The sequence below is a fragment of the Colossoma macropomum genome, unplaced genomic scaffold, assembly GCF_904425465.1.
Source record: "Colossoma macropomum unplaced genomic scaffold, Colossoma_macropomum, whole genome shotgun sequence".
Classification (NCBI taxonomy): Eukaryota; Metazoa; Chordata; class Actinopteri; order Characiformes; family Serrasalmidae; genus Colossoma; species Colossoma macropomum.
In genome coordinates this window covers 22,568,949-22,587,720 of record NW_023494810.1, presented here as the reverse complement: position 1 = coordinate 22,587,720, position 18,772 = coordinate 22,568,949, and the positions used below count along the sequence as shown (strand labels likewise).

Sequence of the window (18,772 nt, the reverse complement as noted above, 5' to 3'; positions counted from 1 at the left end):
GCATCAGAAGCATGCAAACTTCTTTCCAAATTCAACTTTGAAATCTTTGTCATTTCTGTAACTGCATTTACTGGTGCTGGAACGTCTGTAGCCCCTGGGCCTAACTGTGGCACCGACAGGCCACAGGAAAAGACTTCAAAGGTAGGCGGCCTCCACCAGCCTTCAAAATAGGCTCTAAATTATCATGTACAGAAGACAGCGTTGTGCAAAGCAGGTCTTGCATAAGGCACAAACATGAAATGCTTCACATTTGCCTCTCAGCATGGAAGCCCTGTAGATGAGGCTGCCTCCGCAGCACCACGTGTGACCCCGGCCATTAGCCTGACTGGCTCTGCCTTGCCATGTTGGAATTATGGGGTAGGTTTGACCAAGGGAGACACATCTGGTTCGAGTAAAAGCTAGCTGGAGCTATGAAAGCCTGTGGCATTTTGAGCTCTCCTTGTCCCTGTACGCAGGAACCTCCCAGGGCTCCTCACGGGGGGTCTCAAGGTAATCCAAAACACACAGCACAAGTCCCTGTGTTTGTGTCCTCTTTCTGGGTCACAGTCTGCAGCGAGTTTGAACACACTGTAGCTCTTTGTGATGAAGAGTTGAAGGTTCAAATTTAAATTTTTGTGTGTTCCTACACTCTCAGACAAAAAGGTACTGAACTTTAACTGGCCTTGTACCCCTCTTGTTACCAGGGTGGTACCATCAAATGGTACATCTTCAGTACCTTTAGTTAGGGAACATAATCGTATTCCTTTGAAGCTACATATTTTAAGTTATACTGAATCCACACACTTTGTCTTGTCCTCAGTTTTTCAGTTCTATTTTAAAATATTAAGTTATGAAAAGGTACAAATATGTATCTTTCCCCTGGCAAAAAGTATTTAAGCTGGACTATAAACCCACTGGTGTACCTTTGAGGGTACACTTATATTGTTTTTACCCTAAAGAACGCAAAATGTACCTGCATATTACCTTTTTTGTGACAATGTACGTGTGTGCAAGTTTGGGAAGAGCAGGTACAGAGAACAGGATTATCTAAATATTCAAAAGCAAAACTGCTGAAGGGGACAAAAACGTAAGCCAGTCTTACGAGCCCTGGAGAAATACAAAAGCTGGGGAAAAAACTTGATACAGTTTAACAACTGGGACACCTAAAATAGCTCCAATTCACTGCAGCTGGCACCTCAGAATCTAGATGAGGTGCAAGCTTGGCATCATCAAAACGGTGAGATCTGAACGTGGGGAGAAAAGACCACAAAATAACAGAAAACAAGGGGAATGTGAGATGAATGACTTCATTAAAAAAGCATTAGCGTAAGTGCGATTCAGCCAGAAAGAGTCACGTCCTGCAGACTGTCTGATGAAAAGGCACCAACGCTCACGTCGCTGCCAGTGCGGGAAACCTTGCTGATACTCAATACCTGATTGTCGCATTCTCTGCCATGCATCAGGGCTAATCGCTGGTGCAATAAATCCGTGCAATTAGTCTTCTCTCATAGCAGGAAATGACCTTCAGGTGCTTTAAAGCTACATTAAGTAATGATCTCATGTTTCATTGCTAAGCTGCATATTGCTGGTTTGTTGGTAGTCACTGCTATTGGCCTTCAATTGTGGTCACTGTGCAGCTTTCCACATTATAAGCAAAGTTCATGTTTCTTAATGTTATCCTTAACGTACTTTCAGATATAACAGCATCCCGGACTTCAGTGAAGTGATTACTTTTATCAGTTGGAGGTGTTCTTATCTTGTCTGTGTAGTTCATTCAGCTGGAAAAGCCAGGCGTCTTTGTTAGATCAACAAGTAGTTCCAAATGGGCCTCAGCGTTTCATACAATGTCCGTTTCCCTCTACCTCGCTCACACTTAAGTAAACACTGCCACATCATCATAAAGCCCACAGAGGCACAGGGAAGGTAAAATACACTAAGCAGTATCCCAGCTACTGTTGGGAATAAGGGCATAGGGTCATAAAAAGAAGAGGGTCTGCACTGTACACATGAATGAAGCTCTAACATTACTCGCTCATGCACTCATGTACTGGCTACTTTCCACTACAGTCACAAGGAACCAGAGATATGAGGCAAATCAAAATCAAAAAAATTATACTTCAGATATTAAGTAACATAACTCATAAAAACAGTTCATCTTTAGGCTCCAGCATATAGCAAGCTAATAAAAGCATAGAGCTATGCAGCCGTTTCAGAGGTGAAAAAGTGGCATCTCATTCAGTTGTCACCCTCAGGAATGAATGGGCTATAAACCTGATTACCCCCCACCAGACACTGAGCAACAAAATTGGTTCTTTCTTCATAACTCATTTTTTTTGAAAAATGAAGGCAAATCAGTTGTTCTTGGCAGACATGTTTTTTCCAGCCCCCTACCCTGAAGCAATAAAAGGGGTGGATAGAGACAGGCTCGTCAAGAGTGTTGGAATGCCAAGATGAGCATAACAGATGCTCTATCATACTACGCGCAATCCCACAATACCTTGCTGTATAGCCTGCCTTTGTTTCCCTCTACACCAGGAATCCTTTGGATTCAAAGGCAGCGGGCCAAGAAGCCACGTATTGGTCAGTGACTATAATCAAGAGCTTGGAGAAACAGAGACAGGAAACAAAGCAGGTCTTAACACAAAGAAGAAATCTGTTTCCTCCCTCGGCCCCTGGGACCTCTCTGATATCCAGCGCCTAGGCTCCAATTGTTTTTCATTTAGACCCGGTTTATTTAGAGGAACTGCTGCCCTTTATTCTCTATTTATTGACATTTTAATTGCGGATATGAATATGCTTTTGTTAACACAGAACAGGGCTTTTTATAGCACTATGACTTTTCTTTACGTTCTTATACCAACACAAACATCCTGCTAGGTAGCACAAATTTTTTTTGGTGGTCCCAAAGTAGCACAGCTCTGCACCATTTTGAAAGACAATGTACCTTAAGTAGGTACGTCTATTGCTTTTAATACTGATTTAATATCAGTAACATATAACACCTTCCAGGGAACTAGCCAACATACAGGTATTCCATAAGGTCTTGAGTACTGAGTAAAGCATTGTACGCCTAAGTGTGTGGTCAACCGTGCGTTAAGGAAAAATCATGTGGTTACAATTATTAGGTATGTGGCTCCAGGAGGAGGGCCGCTCCAAAACAAATGTGTCGTATTACATCCCAACTGACAAACAGTATAGCTAGAGTGAGGGAAATGTAGGAGTGAACGGCGTAAGAAAGAAAGAAAGAAAAGAACAATGGAGAACAGAGAGCGCTTTGGTCCTCCAGTCCCCCACAATGCTCTTATTGTTAGTCTGGCACACACTGCGGATCAGCAGCGAAAGAGGGGGAAAGCGAAAAAAAAGAGAAAGACAGTGGTCCTCTCCCAGGACCAGAGAGACCTTGTCTCATATTGCTCATTCTTACAGGTCTCAGGCCTGTTGCTGAGTGAGAGGCTAGCTCCATTGTCCAATGGACTGGCTTAAGTCAAGAGAGCGATGGGAGGAACCGGGGCAGCCACTGGGCAGGCAAGGGATTAGCCATAGATGAATGGTTACTCGTTTTAGGAGCAGTGCCTCTCCCTCCACAGTGAAAGATACTACAGCTTCTCCAGCCCCCAGCGAACTGAAGTTGTGGGGTTATAAATGTGCACTGTTCGTAGCTGAAAGGCTGGTTTGCATAAAACACAAACAGTAAAGTAGAGGAATGTGTCCGTTGGCAGCATGCAAATATCAGCAAAACCACTAAGAGATTAATTTAAATCAGGTCCTGTCGAAGGGAGTTGTCAACAGTCTACGGTTTCTAACCAGGTACGGGATATGATGTCTAAAATTAAACCCTTTAAATTTTAATGCACTTTAAGGACCATCGGTAGGTTTCAGTGCCTGGCTGAAGGTGGATGTTCATGTGTGATGTCAAAACCTGTCCCACGCCCATAGCTTTCTTTCTTTGCTATTTTCTTACCAAGTCGTTTTCAAATTGGGTTTTATTTTGATGTCAGTCGAATTACACCAATTGAAGCTGGCTTTTCAAACCAGAACGTGAGGATATCACGAGAGAATGTGCAAAAACCATGACCTACTTATTCCACATGGAACCCCTGAAGAAGCACATGCACGAATGAGACATCGTCAAAAGCAGACGCATCCAGCTCAGGCGATTCGGCGCCATAAACAAGGGCTAATTACTGTCTAAGGTGACGGCTGAGTCTGACTGACTCATGTAATCAGATGCGCTGGAACATCTGTCTGTAATTCCGAAAGCTTCAACTCTGACCTCTTCCACCTGAACTACATGCAAATTCTTTGAGCATCTCATTTTTTTGGTAGTTACACAACTTTTACTGTAAGCTGGAAAGATTGCACTGGAAAGAAGGACTTGTCTATGACACTACTGCGAATTATTTTGCTGGCACATGTTTCCAATCAAACCACAACCTTGCAAAAGACAAGAACGAGAAGTCCATCAAACGTTCCTCTCCCCGAGATGGTAGACGGAGAGGAGAAATGTAAATTGTTTTCCATTCGGCAACCTCTTGCTTCCCCCTCCCCCGCACCTTCCCTGGCAAGGAGCCGGGAGAGAGCTCGATGATTTTACCTTGCCTCTGAAAGCAAGACAGAGACTAAGCGAAACTGCAGGGAATTTAGCATGGACTGACAGTTGAATCGTATTATTCAACCCCACACCGTCCATCAGCAAGATGGGCTATGAAGATGTGCATGGGTGTGCAGGAGTGCAAACGTTTGGCCTGGCTGCCTAATAGAAAAACAATGTTGCTTGACTTTAAACGGGAACAGGAAAAGCAATGATCAACTTAGGAGATGGTGGAGATACAGAGCTGTCATGCCCCACCCTCCATCTTCTCCCTTTGTGTAGGTCTCCCTTTTATCTTCCTCTGACTCAGCATAGCAGTATATGCACACATAGGATGAGAACCCTATGCTAATTATTCAGTGACCCCCCCACCCGCCAAAGCTGTTTAATAAATGGCTGTATTGAAGAAGACAGCCAGAGATTAATTAGATGCAACAGGAAGTCGATACAATCATTTCCACTTCCACACTGAGTTATGCTGACGCAGCACACCAAGTCTTGATGGACAGAAGGGGTAAGGGAAGGCAGAAAGACATGTGGTTTCAGTGCCTTTGTCTGCATTTCTGTGCCAAGCTATAGTGCAATCAGAGTGGTAAGAGTGTGTGTCTTTGTGTGCATATATATCGCCACCGATCACACTTTCCCATTAGGATCAGACATCTGTTGCCCATTATGGCTCTTCCTTTGCCTTCACAAACAACACTGGGCTATGTTTGTCAATTGCTGAATTGGGGGAAATCATTACTGCAATCCAGATGAGTAATGAAGGAGTGAAGCCTGCGGTCCCACATGCCCACTGCAGCTACTGGAGATGGAGGTGATTGAGTTATTCTGGAATAGATGCAGCTCTTCCTTTCAGGTGTTTGAGAGAGTGTTACAGCTGCCGTGGAATAACTACAGCAGATCAGGAGGAAACACAACAATTGACACCATTTGGGTGGAAGGAGTCCCAAAAACAGGAGTTACTTTTCTCAGAAATATAATATAGCCTTCCACCCTAAACCACAAATATTGACATGTAAATTTTCCAAATCATCAAGCCAACGTGCTTGTTTATTTGTCAGGACAAAAATAAATAAATAAATATATTTAAAACCACCACACACCAAGGCCTCCAGTGCAGTCCGGTCAGCTTCCTCGGAGCTGGCCTTCCGAAAGGAAGTTCAGACGCTGGGGGTTATGTTTCCAACTTAGATACAAACAATAGCAGTGGTACACGTGCACTCGGCGCAGTCTCCTGTCCTTCCTCTCCAGCTTAAACAAACATCCTTCCTTGGGAAGACTGCTTTAAACAGAGTCAGCATTTTCACTTAAAGCATAAATACATCTGGGTTATAGCACTGCAGTAACATGCACCAGCACTGCATCTGCACGCTCTCATTAAGCCTTGGCTGCAGCAGGAGCGGTGGATCAATGCAGTTCTGCTCTAATTGAGGCACAGCCATTAAGGGGGTGGTATTAAAACAGACAAGAAGAGATTAGCGGGAACTTAACGATTTGTTCCCACAGTCACAGAATGTGAGTAAACAAAGGGGCAATGGTGAGCCATAAACCCAAATGGTTGTCTCGATCGCTGACCCACACAGATTGACAAGACATATGGGGCTGGGGGTGGTTAGGGGCACACTGCCACATCGAGGCAAAATATGACCATACCATGACCCTCAGAGTGACCACTAAGAGTAAACATGATGCAAGACATCATCTGATATCTGTTCTGTATATCCAGCTCTTCCCCTTGCCTTTTACCCAAAGCAGTGATTATTTCATGTCATTGCCTGCCTGCTGAGGATATGCCTGATGTACCAGCCAATTATGTGTGGCGGATGATCTGCTGATGAAGTCAAACGAAGGCCTCTTTCTCAGTTCCCTCGCTATCTCCATCAACAGCTGGTCTGGGCGGCAAGGCTCTCCATGTCACCTGTGCCCAGCCCCATGCTGTTGCTGTGGGAGAAACATGCAGTCAGTCACAAAGCAAGAAACAGTAAGCACGCTGATGATGCTTCCCTGAATGCGACACAAACCAGACTAGGCATAAACAGGATAGTTTTGATTTCTTATCTTTTTTTTTTTTTATGAAGGTGCAGTGAAGCTGAATGCACGTAGAAACTATCCTCATATTCCAGCTGAGGAGATATGAGAATGGTGTCGCTGGTGTCTTGAAAGGCGCGAGACTGGAAGAGTGTGAAATTGCTACTCTTACTTCTTCACCATCCCCCCAAACTCACACCACAAGCGATGCTTCGAACTAGAGTAGAGCCGTGTCCATTTCATTATCAGATGCTTTTCATCATACAGCCTAGCATTGTTTATCTCATATAGACAATCTGTCCATTCACAGAAGGCTGGGCAATTTGTAGAGGAGAAGCCCAGAGGCGAGAATATGGGACATCTCATCTTTAAATCTTTGTGGAAAAAAAACTCTCTATGCTTTCCTTTGATTAAAAATACATTAGTTTAGCCTGCATGCAGCACTCTCATAACACCCCTTTACATTGTCTTTTCTTTTTTATTGTTTGTGGCAGTCACTCATACTTTACACTCCCCACTGCTTTATGAGTCCCTTCCGTATACAGACCTTTGTTGAGATGTTTCCAACGACCCAAAAGGCTTCATCGTTTTCCCTATATTGACCGGGGACTGCTACTTAATATTGATAGTCCTTTATTTGCTCAATTGTGGCAAGAGAAATTACTGTACAGTAATTTCCTGCAAGCCTTTGAGTGAAACCTATCCAGTCTCACATCTCCTCTCTTGCCTGGCTGGATAAGAGAGACTCTTGCTCTGCGCTGTCAAGCACGTCTGGGTCGACTGTGTTTTATTTCTGCTCCAGTTTCAAAACGTCTGACCTGACCCTCTTTGAACATTGGCTGCTGCGTTCTGGATAAAGTAAACTCAAAGTCTAGACAATGAGAGACAGGTGATCTGGACTGCGTAGGAAGACTGGCAAGGTTTTCTAAGGTCTGCACCATTTAAAGACCGGTACACCGAAGTATAGTAAGGTACACCACATGTCAATAAGAGTAGAGATGTGTTTTGGCCTTTTAAAGCCTCCTCAGTGAGACAATAGAGGCAATTGTGTGTCTTACTATAAGAAAAAATTATTAATACAGGGTCAAAACCTTAAATACTTGAGTAACGCATATGCCGTAATCACCAATAATGTCGGAAAACTAGGTTGCTATTTGAGAGGAAGACTTGATTTAAGTCCAAATTTCACAGTTAGCAAGACTTGCCAGCCTGTGACAAGCTTTTTTACAGGCAAATCCTCTGAAAAATCAATACAGGGAAGGCCATCACACACTTGTAGGAGGACCACTTGACCAGTCTAGTGACTTCCACAGCAAAGAACCCATTTCCTGACCACAGAGTAAGAAAATATATTCCAAACCTGCAACAGTGTCCCAGTGCTGTGCAAATAAGAGACTGGAACCTGAGGCGGTATAATATTGGCCTGCATTTACTGGCTTCAAAGACCATGCCGAAGCCACACAGGAATGCCTCCTACTATGCATCAATAAAGTCCAATCTGAAGAAGGGCAGTTTAGTCCGTACAGCCTGCCTAGAACAGATCACACATCTATCATGTCAAATAAAAGTCCCTACAGACAGTGAACATGTACCCCTCCCCTTTGGTATTACACCCCACCACAATCTGATTAAGTTCATAATTGCAGTGGGAAACACAGAAATCAATAAACCTCATCAATTTGTTATTAATCAATTGTTACTGAGTCTTGTTACTAATCAATTATAATTGAAGCTGTGCAGGGCCTTGATTTGTCTTTTCACACCTTCTCGAGTTTCTCCAATTCTCCTCACGTTTGCCTGCCTCACACACAAATAGATCACCATGCAAATTACTGCTTCCTATTTCTGTCACTAATTCATAAGCGACATTTTGCGTGGAATGGTTTATTTCAAAATCTGGGTCGTTTTTGGGTGCCCCCCTCCCCCATTCAGAGGAAAAGAAATGGTGCGTGTTATTCTTGCTCTCCTGTGCCGCTGGCTTTGAAATACTGAGCTGAAAAAAAGAAAATTCTGCAAGTAGTTATTTTCCAATTCTCTCATAGAAGAGCAGCTGAAGGCTCGCATGGTGTGGAGAGGAGGGGTACCAATGGCAGAGGGGAAACTGCTATGAGCCTAAATGACGGCAAATGAAGAGTAAAGGAACCAGGGAGGGAAATAATAGTGCAATATTTATATCAGGGATATAGATTTACATTCCTTTTTCTGTACAGGAAGACATATGCGCTCTTTGCAGGGCGCAGATTAATGCCTTAGACGTAACACAGCTTTTCCAGAAGGTGCAAAAGACCATTATTCAACAGACAGGCGTCTTTAAATAACGCAGCTCCAGCACAATCGGCTCCTCCACAGCAAAAGGGATTGGATGAAAAGGATTTAGAGGTAGCGTGAGCTTAACAGTTGAATAAAGGCTGGTAAAGATCTATGCTGTCGCAGTGGAGATTTAAAGAAATGTTCCCATTGATAAAACTACAAATAAAGGCCGTAAAACCTCTCAAGCATGAAACTTTTTAGTGAAGAATAGGGAGCCACAAGTGTCTTCGCTGTAGTCTGCGGAATTCTTGTGATTGTACCTCAGAAAATAAATAAAGGGCTGCTCCTAGGGCGGCGAGCTAATGATATTTAACTTTGAGCAGCTCCATTCACAGGCTCCTGGTGTTACAGTCCAGAAGAACAGAATGACCTCAACTTCACCCACTGTGTCACTTGGCCAGCGATTAAACAGCCCTGTTCTTCTGAAGTCCTGACTCAAAAGAACCAGGAAAGGCCCCTATTCAGTAACACCAAAACAAAAGAAACTTGTGCAACTGAAGTCAGCAATACCCGACTGAACAGGTAATCAATATTGGTGAAACTTCTCTCAAATGCAACAGGAGCTGCTTGGAAAAGCGCAATCTAACTTTCGAAGGGTTCTACTATTGTTACGATGTCAAGCTTGTACCAACAGAAGAACCCTTTTTGGTGCTACATAGAACCCTTTCAAAAAGGTTCTATATAGAACCATCTACAGCGCATTTTCCATCAAGCCTAAAAACCCTTTCACATAGCAAAGAACCATTTAATCATGCAAAGGTTTCTTTGGTTCTACATAGAACAATTTTCTTTACTAAAGAACCCTTGCTTAGTAAATAACCATCATTGTAAGTGTAACAAATCTAGCATGAAATAGCACACGCTTACATTGTGCAATGTCATATTTTTAGCTGTGTATTTCTTCCCATGGAGTACTAGAATGTTCAAGTAGTCTGAGCATTATGGTCTGCTTTTAGATGGTCATCTTAAGTGAAAAATAGCTAGCTTTTAAAGAAGCAATATCAAATAGTATCGGTATCAGTCAATACTCAAAAATGTGATATTGGTATTGGTAAAGAAAAGGTGGTATTCTGCCATCTCAACTTACATGGCATTAAAAAAAGAACAATACATTCCTGTTAACGTACCAGAAAATAATAGATTTTTCCAATACTGTGATTATGCTCAAAAACAACATGTTCACAATAGAAGACTGCACTCAATTTCCTTTAAAATTATGAACAATGGAAACAGAATAGAGTACAAACAGCTCATTTGATTATGATCTGTGCATTAATGCATAACGGCACATTACACCACATGACACACATAAGTGCGCCTTCTCATAAAGAACATACGATCATCCATCAACCCCTGGATATCAAATAAGCTCTTTACTTTCAAATCCAGATGGCTGGATAGGAAAGTAGGCAACACTTCCTATCACATCTGGGTGGGTAAAGGGAGGAGGGAGGTATTGTTCCCTTCGCCTTATGAAACTCCACATCCTCCTTGGAGGAAACGGGAAACTTGAGGTCAAGCCAGTCCCCACCATCTGAAATGATGTTACACTGTTCTTAATATGGAAACTCATCCAGAGAGGCTAGTTTCATTATAACCAAACCATGACTGAACTCGACTGGACATGCCTCCTGGAGTAAAAAACCCCTGACTGGTTTACTGAGCATCACGCCTGCTGCTCCTTTCAGAGTGCGGTGTGCCAGAACTGGGCTTGTTCTTGTTCATTAATTCAGTCGACAGTCAAAAACAAAGGCTCAGAAAAACACAAAACACACAGTAGATGCTGTAGCTAGGTGTCCAAGGGGTGGCTCTCCACAGTTACTGAGGGGCAGGAGAAAAACGCTTTAAAACAGCAGCACACCGTGTGGAAGAAAACGCCCTGCCTTGTCGATGTGTCTCTCTACAGCCACGCTGACTGGAAGACACTTGGAACACATGAGCAGACACAGTTTAACACACGTTTGTATTACATATAAGGGAACATAAGCATGAATATGAATTGAATATGAAGTTACTGATAGCCCCTCATCGATCCAGCTGGTCATATTAGTTCTAGTGGCTCTGACAGCCCTACACATTCCCCAGTGCTTTGGGTTGCAGACGAAGCTGAAGGCAGCTTCTGGTTCGAATTTCCCCGTTCCACCTTAAATGGTGCAGCAGTTACATTCTGGCGCCTCGGCACCAGGACGTAGCTGCTGCACCATTTAAGGTGGAACGGGAAAATTCGAACAAGAAGCTGGCGAATAGGAAGCCAACTTCAGCCTCGTGGCTTCTACTGTATCCATCGTTGAATCTGGCACTTTATGGAGCAGCATAAATGCTTCTTTTTTCTTAAAAACGCTCCACACGCTGATAGAGTTTAGTTTTCAGCCTGTGTGGCTGCCTCCAAAGCTAGGCTGTAAAATCTGAGGTGTGAGAAAAACACAAAGCTGATAAGATTATGTCAGATATTTAGATTATCATACCTCGGCATCATGTTTTATGACAGAAATACGGCCTTTCCTGACAGAACGAGCACACTTACCTTTGACTTGAGTTTCATATTCGGCTATAATCTCCTTGTCTTTTCGAAATTTTGCCGGAGACGTCATGTTTGTCTTAAACGTGAAACACTCAGCGACGTCCTTGTATTGTAACTGAAGCAAAGCGCAGAAGAACAAAAAGGGTTGTTTCCACCTATACGGCACAGGATATCCAAAAAAAGCGAATATGGGTCGGAATTAGTGCGATCCAGAAGAAGAAATAGCGCTGTTTCACAACGAAGATCAGTCTCCCCGCATTATGAGCATTATCAGCTGCGACTGCTCCTTCACTCGACTGAACGTGTCTGCGAAAGCGATAGAGGAACTGCGCCGAGTTTCATTCCCTCGTCCAGCTCCACTGCTCAGCAGCCCTGTCAGACGCTGCGGTTAGCCTCCAAACTTTCTGCTTTGCTTCCCGTCTGCGGCGACACACTGGAGCTACGAGGGTCTTCTTGAGGGTCTTGCCAGGCTAGAAGGAAAGCATGGACCAGCATGGATCAGCTCGCTTGCCTGCCACCGCGCAGAGATGTAAGCTACACACACCTGTACGACCAGAGTAAAAATGAGTTTCAATGGAGAGTCCTTAAGACAGTGTGATGTACTCCGAGACGAGACCTGGGCTGGGTTAAATCCCACTCTGTTTTGGGTATAACATCGCTCCTCCAACCTGTAACAAAGAACATCAGGGTGTTTTTCACAACAGAGTCATTTTAACAGCTATATACGGAGTCTACTACAGTATTGGCAAAGGTTAACCGCTTAAAGCCCTAAGCTGCTTTGAATTTCATTTCACAGCCCACTACGTACGTTTACGTAGGTTTTAGAAAGTAATTAACTAAATGGTCAAAAAACGAGAAAACTAAAAAGCTTGCCGCTTCTGTATAGTTACGCGGTTTACCAGATAAAACAGGTCAACAGTAAATCTTCGATCAAAAGTTCTCACAAAGAAGCTTGAGCTGTTCAATCTTCCCTTTTGCCCGTTTTCCAAGTCGAGCTTCCTTCCTTTGAAGACATCCTCACATTTTCGCTAACCGAGATTACTCCTAGTTCACTAAAGCCACAATCACAAGCTAGTTAAACAAACACTGAAGTTACCTCGACAGGCGATTTCCATTCCTTTACAACATCTCGCTTTAAACTCATTTAATTCAAGAATTCTGTCTCAAGCTGTAGCTCAACAGACCGATATCTCGGAGTTTTTCCCAACTCTAACTCTAACTCCGCCTCTGTTCATGGACACAGTGGACAACCCCATCCGGCCCCATTGGCTAGATGAAGCGGATGTGATCGGAAATCCCTCAATTCCGCAGTACAATCCATTTTACATTTATATATTAAAACTGTTTCGTTTTTTTGTTGGCTCATATATTACATGTATTAATATCAGGATTGATATTGTGACTTGTGAGTTAGTAGCCAACATTATGGGTTTAATTCAACAGCAGATAACGATAATACTGAGGAGCCGCGGTGTTACATATGAATATCCGGAGCAAAATAGAGGGAGTTGATGACTCGTTAAGAAGAAATATATAAAAATAAAATATTTTTAAAAAGCTATTCTGCACGAATAGCGTTTCGTTAGCCAATCAGCGAGGGGCAAAAGGGCCAACCAATAGCATCTTGGACTCGGTCATTTTTAGCCAATCAGCGTCCCCGCCGAAGCGGTTTGAAAATGTTTCAGGAAGCGAATGTGGCCGGACTGTTAAAGGGTTTTATGGGCACGTAAACAAACTTAGCTTAGCAAGAGACGAGCGATTAGCGAAGCGACGGAGGACGATGGATAAAACTGTACTTTTAAGCGCGAACATGATTTAACTTAAGCGAGACCGTTTTCGAAAACTGGTAGCTAACAGGTCTAGATATATTTTGTCGCTGTTGTATTAGCTTGCAAAATAGCTAGCTACTTAGCGTTAGCTATAGCTTGGATTTGAACAAAGGCTGGTGTTGACTGACTGCCTTGTTTGTCTTGTTATATTGTAGCGTTCATCTGTTTTGTAGGCCATTTATTAGTCTCAGATTTGTGGTGTGTAGAGCTCTGATTGTCAAATAGTTAGTTAGCAACCAGTGGAGGTTAGAATTAAGCTTAGAACGGTTGCTACGTAGCCAACTGGCTAATATCCTGTTTAAATACCTTGCAAATTAGAGGCAGTTCAAGCCACATCTGCATTTCTTTCTTGAGATCTTCAGTAGTTACACTTGTATAGTAGGCTTTCGCTGGGTGTAGTGATTAACTGGAATAAGTAGACAACAGTTTATTTGTAGTTTTAAGTAACCTAACGGTGCGTCGAGACAGTAAATTGTACAAAAAAGAGTACACATTGAGAAAAAGCTGCATAATGTCTACTTCCAATTTTAAGAATAAATGCGTTACTCAGGTGAACTGCATATACTGCGATAGTCTCCTCTGTACGAGAGGTATGAAAGCTGTGCTTTTAGCTGATACAGAAATCGAGCTGTTCTCAACTGACATGCCCCCAAACAGGTAAGAATGGCTTTGATGGCTGATGATGTTCTAAAATTTTAGCGTTCTTATGTTAAGCAGTCAATGCATTGTGTGAATTGACAATGAACTGGCTGAATTTGCCAGTAACATGATCTGTCAAAAAGGGAATCACGTTTTTTTTCTTTCTGCATAATTCAAACTTTAAGATATAATCAAAGTAATTCAGAGTGGTCTGATGTGAAGCGCTCCTTTTGAAAAACTTACCAAGTCAGTTTTTTTTTTGCGGTGGTGTTGATAGGAACCAGAGATCTGAAACATGTGATGCCCCTAAAAGCTACCTACCTGAAAGTTGTTACATGAAATGCTTATGAATGTGCTGTCTGATGCCAAAGACATTGTTTTAAGATGGGTTTGAGAGAAAAAATGTATATATTTGAATTCATTCATGGCACAAAGATACATGCAGGGCATTGTAATGGTAAAATGTTCTTTTAATCACTACCATTGTAAAATTACATAGGAAAATTTGAGACACATGTAGGTCATTCTGGACAGTAAATAGAATTGTTATTTGTGTTGTAGACATCACAACCCTTGTTTACTGTCACCACCATTGTAAATAAATCTGCATCTAAGTTTCTCTACCATGCACTATTTTACTTCAGAACATTGAATAAATTTGTTTGTTTTTAACCTTTGAATTATGCAGAAATTCTGAAAAAAAATCCCCTTTAACAGTGATTTTCTTTCTCTCTTCTACAGGACTGTTGACTTTGTTGCAGGCTGCTATTCCACAGAAAGCTGCAAATGCAAGTTAAGAGACATTGCCTGCCTAAAATGGTATATAACAATCAATTTCATGATCTTATGCGTCAGTGATTATAGCTGCAGTTCAAATAATGAAACTCCTGAAATGTTATGCTGATGATGAATTAAGGGTTCCATGTAGACACGTTGTGCTAATGTGTCCCTATAAGTTATTAGATTAATGTTTTTACTTTGCACCAACATCTCACTCATTGAGCATTTTGTTTGTCAGACTGTGCTATTCATTCTCATTGTGTTCAGACTCTGTTGTTTTTGTTTCTCTCTTTTTCTGGCTTTTTCTGCCTGTTCAGTGGAAATGTTGTGGGGTATCACGTGGTGGCCCCATGTAAGCCCTGCCTCCTCTCCTGTAACAATGGGCATTTCTGGATGTTCAACAGTGAAGCTGTGTCAACCATCAACCGACTGGATGCATCAGGTTTGAAATCAATGTCAAAGTGAAGATTCAATATAGTTATTTTATTTTTGTTTTTGTGTTCGGTAGCTTATTCACAATTATGGCTAAGCAGTTTAGTCCCTGGTACACTATATGTCCAAAAGTTTATAGAAAATTGATGCCACGTTCCTGTTAAAAGGGACTTTGTCTCCCCTTCACTACAGTAACAGCCTCTACGGTTCTGGGAAGGATCTACAATATATGTTGTACCAATGCTGTGAGGATTTGATTGCATTCAGCCACAAGAGTATTAGTGAGGTCAGGTACCAATGTGGGATGATTAGTTCTGGGTTACTTACCCTGCTCCAGCTTATCCCAAAGACATATGATGGTGCTCAGTTTTAGAGATCACAGTTCTGCTGCTCCACAGTGCAATGTTGGGGTTCTTTATTCCCCTCTAACTGACACTTGGCCTAATTGGTCTTGCAGGGCCAGACATATTCTCACAATGAGAACGCCCCTGGAAACATCCATGAGAAATTTTGGGCTAAATGTGGGTGGGAACACAGACTTAGGATGAAAACAAACAGAATGTGAATTTTAGTAACCAATCCATTAGCGACCAAAGCCAGCACTCAAAGTAGGAGGTGATGGTGTGCTCGTCAAAATTGTCTGATTGACAAGCCTGTTGTTAACCCATGGATCATGGATGTAACTGAAGTTCACAAGGTTTAAAGGCCCCCCTCCTTTAATTTAGGGGTAGGTTTTAGAGGGGGCTTATCCTTGTTTACAGCAGATTTTCTCACAATCCATCACAAGGGTTGTCTGTATACTTTTGGACATCTGTGTGGAACTGAGCTTGTGTTTCTGTGTGTTAATAATCCAGTTTATTTTATTAATATTCCACAAGAATGTATGTCACTAAAGTTCAGAATGTCAGATCTGTTTATGATGGAGATAATTGGTTTCTCTCTTAGGACTGAATCTACTACTGTGGGGTGACCTACCAGAGTTGGAAGGTAGTGAAGATGAGAGCCCAGACAGCCTTTCAGACGAGGAGTACCTCAGATAAAGAGACACAGCACTGGAAATTTTTAGGAGACACTTGGCTCCCAAGAGTCTTCGTTTGAAGCACATTCTTACATAGACTTGGAAAATATGTAGACAACAAAGAAAAGTAACAAAGAAACCTTCCAGCATTTTTTGCTCTATGAATCTGTCTTATGATTGCACCCTCAACAGCAGTTTGGTAGCATAAAAGTATGCATTTGAGTGCATTTTTATTACAGCATCTTCTATTAGGGTGAGTATCTCAAGTATCATTTTCATAATGCATAAACCACAAGCATGTGGGGTAATCTTGTTGCTAATTGCCTGAGAAATCTATGATCGGTTTAGCTTGTGCATTTGTGGTGGGGAGAGGATGTAAGAAAAGAAGCAACAATGGTACGTTAACATGGGAATACAAGTAAGCGCTATGGCTACAGTATTCTTGACAGACAGATGTTAAATATTTATTTATTTATTTTATTTTATTATCTGGGGGATGGACAGCACACTTGAGATATAAAATATGTGAGGAACATATTTGTTTGAAGGATTGAGAGCAACCTCTTGTGTGTTGCTGTGCTCATGAAGACTTCCTATCTCTCTCTTTTTATCTCTCCCTACCTTTTTGTATTCCTTTTCTTTTTCTTTATTATGAAAGTTGACTTCAAGTTTTCTGTTTTCTGTAATAACCTAAACAACTTAACGTTTTATTATGATTCGAGTGGGAAACTTGGACACAGGAGGTTGTCATGAAACAGCCACATTCTGAACGGTGGACCTGTAAATTTAAGCATTAACCAATAGTACTGTGTGATTAGCTTTAGCTGGGCGACAGTCTGCATTTTACTGCATTTACCATATTGAACGGTACAAGGTATGTTTTACTTTTGATATTGGTTCATTTTTACAATGTTTGGAAAGTTGAAGTGGCACAGGTCATTTGTTTAAGTCATACATACAGAGTACCGCTGGGGACACATTACGTTCTGCAGTGAATGGCTCAGCTTGCTTTTGAAGAATGCTGATACTTAATGTTGCTTCATTGCAGGTTTTATATGTAATGGTGATCTATGTATATAAACTGCTTAATACAATAATCTGTACTGTTCAAAACGGTCAATCTAGAACTTATAAGGTTTAATAATGTTCACTGACATACAATTTGAATGGTTATTTCCAAAGATTAGGCTATTCCTTTGTTTTCTGAGGACACTGTGGCTCTATTGAGGATTTCTAAAAGAAAATGCAGCACAGAAAGTACATTATTTGTTACTATCTTATGTTGCTGCACATACATTCCAGTGTATGTCAATACATTTTTTTAAGGGTTGGGGGTGGGTTTGTCATGAGGACAATCGTTAGACTGACAAGAAGAGAACAATAAGAAGGCACATAACTGTCATACATAATAGTACACTGTGTAAAATTGCATCCAAAGTGCATTTAGGCATCACAATGTTTTTTTTTTTTCTACCCCATTTTATTCATGTAAAAAAATGGTTTACACTTGCTCTATAATTGTTTATTATTACGTCTATTTGCTGTTAACCATTTCACTGTGTAATATCATACCCTCTCGAAAATTTTGAAATTTTAAATATTTTGTTTAAAGATGTTTAGATATCACCACAGTATTTATAAAAATTTAAGGAACTTTGATTTGATTTTGCTCAGTACAATGAAAATAGAACATATACTGACCATTATTGTCTATTGGCCTGTGGAGTTGTAGCAATTTTTCTGGCTTGAATGATTTTCATGAAGATATGACCAAAATGAAAAGATAGAAAAACTTATTTTTTAACTTATTAACAGAAGTTGTTTATTTGCTGTAATTTATCAACATTTTGAATGTATGTATTTATTAATGAACGTGAAACTGTATTTATACTTGGATAACTTCTCTTGCACCATTGGAAGACTGAAAAAGAGTTTGTAATTCTTTGAATTTGCACTGGAATTGTGTTGTTGGTTTGAACATTGGGTTTTTTGTATGCTTGCTGTCTTGGTATTAAACATTTTTTAATGTGAAGAATTTGTGTTTTATTGCTTTAGAAAATGTGTGAAGTCTCAGTCAGGAATGGCTGCAGCAAGCAAGCTGTTTTCTGGTACTGAGTCAGCTGAACAGCAATGCTGAAATTCTGGCACCTCTAAAACATTCAGGACATATCGAATTTTTGTCATGTTGTGTTTTTGTTTGTTTTTTTTTTTTAAACTTGAGATACATTCAGAGTAGCCACTGTGCTGTTTCTTTTATTCCTGTTTGAAGTTTAAATATGTTTTCAGTATAAATTGAATCAAGGTTTAATATTAAACTTTAGTTCAAGGTTATGGTTACATTTATTCTTTGAATTTCGCAGAATCTTCTAGTGACAAAAAGACCTACTGAAAATCTAGTTATAACTATTGGCTTTGTGAAGTGTTGCATCTGGCCATTGAGTTATTTGAGCTAAGAACTCTGTCACTGTTGTACTGCGAATAGTTCACCAACCCAAGACTATCTGGTCAGTGGTGGTCCAGGGGTGGTCTCCTGTCACTGATATACATGATAGGTGGGGGCTGATAAATTGTGCAGCAGCAGATGGGTTACAGTGGTGGTAGTTGTTTCTGAGAAATTGACGAATGAATGTAGGTACAAGATG

At 41.3% G+C, this 18,772-nt stretch overlaps 2 protein-coding genes across 3 annotated transcripts in view; one reads left to right on the top strand and one right to left on the bottom strand.

The window, feature by feature from the left end:
• Positions 1-12,652, bottom strand: part of srgap2 (SLIT-ROBO Rho GTPase activating protein 2) — a 137,437-nt gene extending 124,785 nt beyond the window's left edge. For both annotated transcript variants that reach the window (XM_036559763.1, XM_036559764.1), the window contains exons 1-2: positions 12,529-12,652; positions 11,436-12,100 (exon numbers count right to left, since the gene is read on the bottom strand). In XM_036559763.1, coding sequence (XP_036415656.1) covers positions 11,436-11,502 — 67 coding nt within the window. In that variant the 5' untranslated portion in view covers positions 11,503-12,100; positions 12,529-12,652. The remainder of the gene's footprint in view (positions 1-11,435; positions 12,101-12,528) is intronic.
• A 343-nt stretch (positions 12,653-12,995) lies between these two features.
• On the top strand, positions 12,996-18,267 carry fam72a (family with sequence similarity 72 member A). Its single transcript, XM_036560000.1, has 4 exons — positions 12,996-13,918; positions 14,642-14,719; positions 14,998-15,122; positions 16,058-18,267. The coding sequence occupies exons 1-4, from the start codon at positions 13,773-13,775 to the stop codon at positions 16,150-16,152; spliced, it is 444 nt and encodes a 147-aa protein (XP_036415893.1). The 5' UTR covers positions 12,996-13,772; the 3' UTR covers positions 16,153-18,267.
• The last annotated feature ends 505 nt before the right edge of the window (positions 18,268-18,772 follow it).

Excerpts from the sequence above, each read along its gene's own strand:
- fam72a (XM_036560000.1), top strand. The coding sequence starts at position 13,773 with ATGTCTACTTCCAATTTTAAGAATAAATGCGTTACTCAGGTGAACTGC. Across the intron at positions 13,919-14,641 it reads ACTGACATGCCCCCAAACAG|GACTGTTGACTTTGTTGCAG; the intron begins GTAAGAATGGCT and ends TCTCTTCTACAG. Across the intron at positions 15,123-16,057 it reads CAACCGACTGGATGCATCAG|GACTGAATCTACTACTGTGG; the intron begins GTTTGAAATCAA and ends TTTCTCTCTTAG.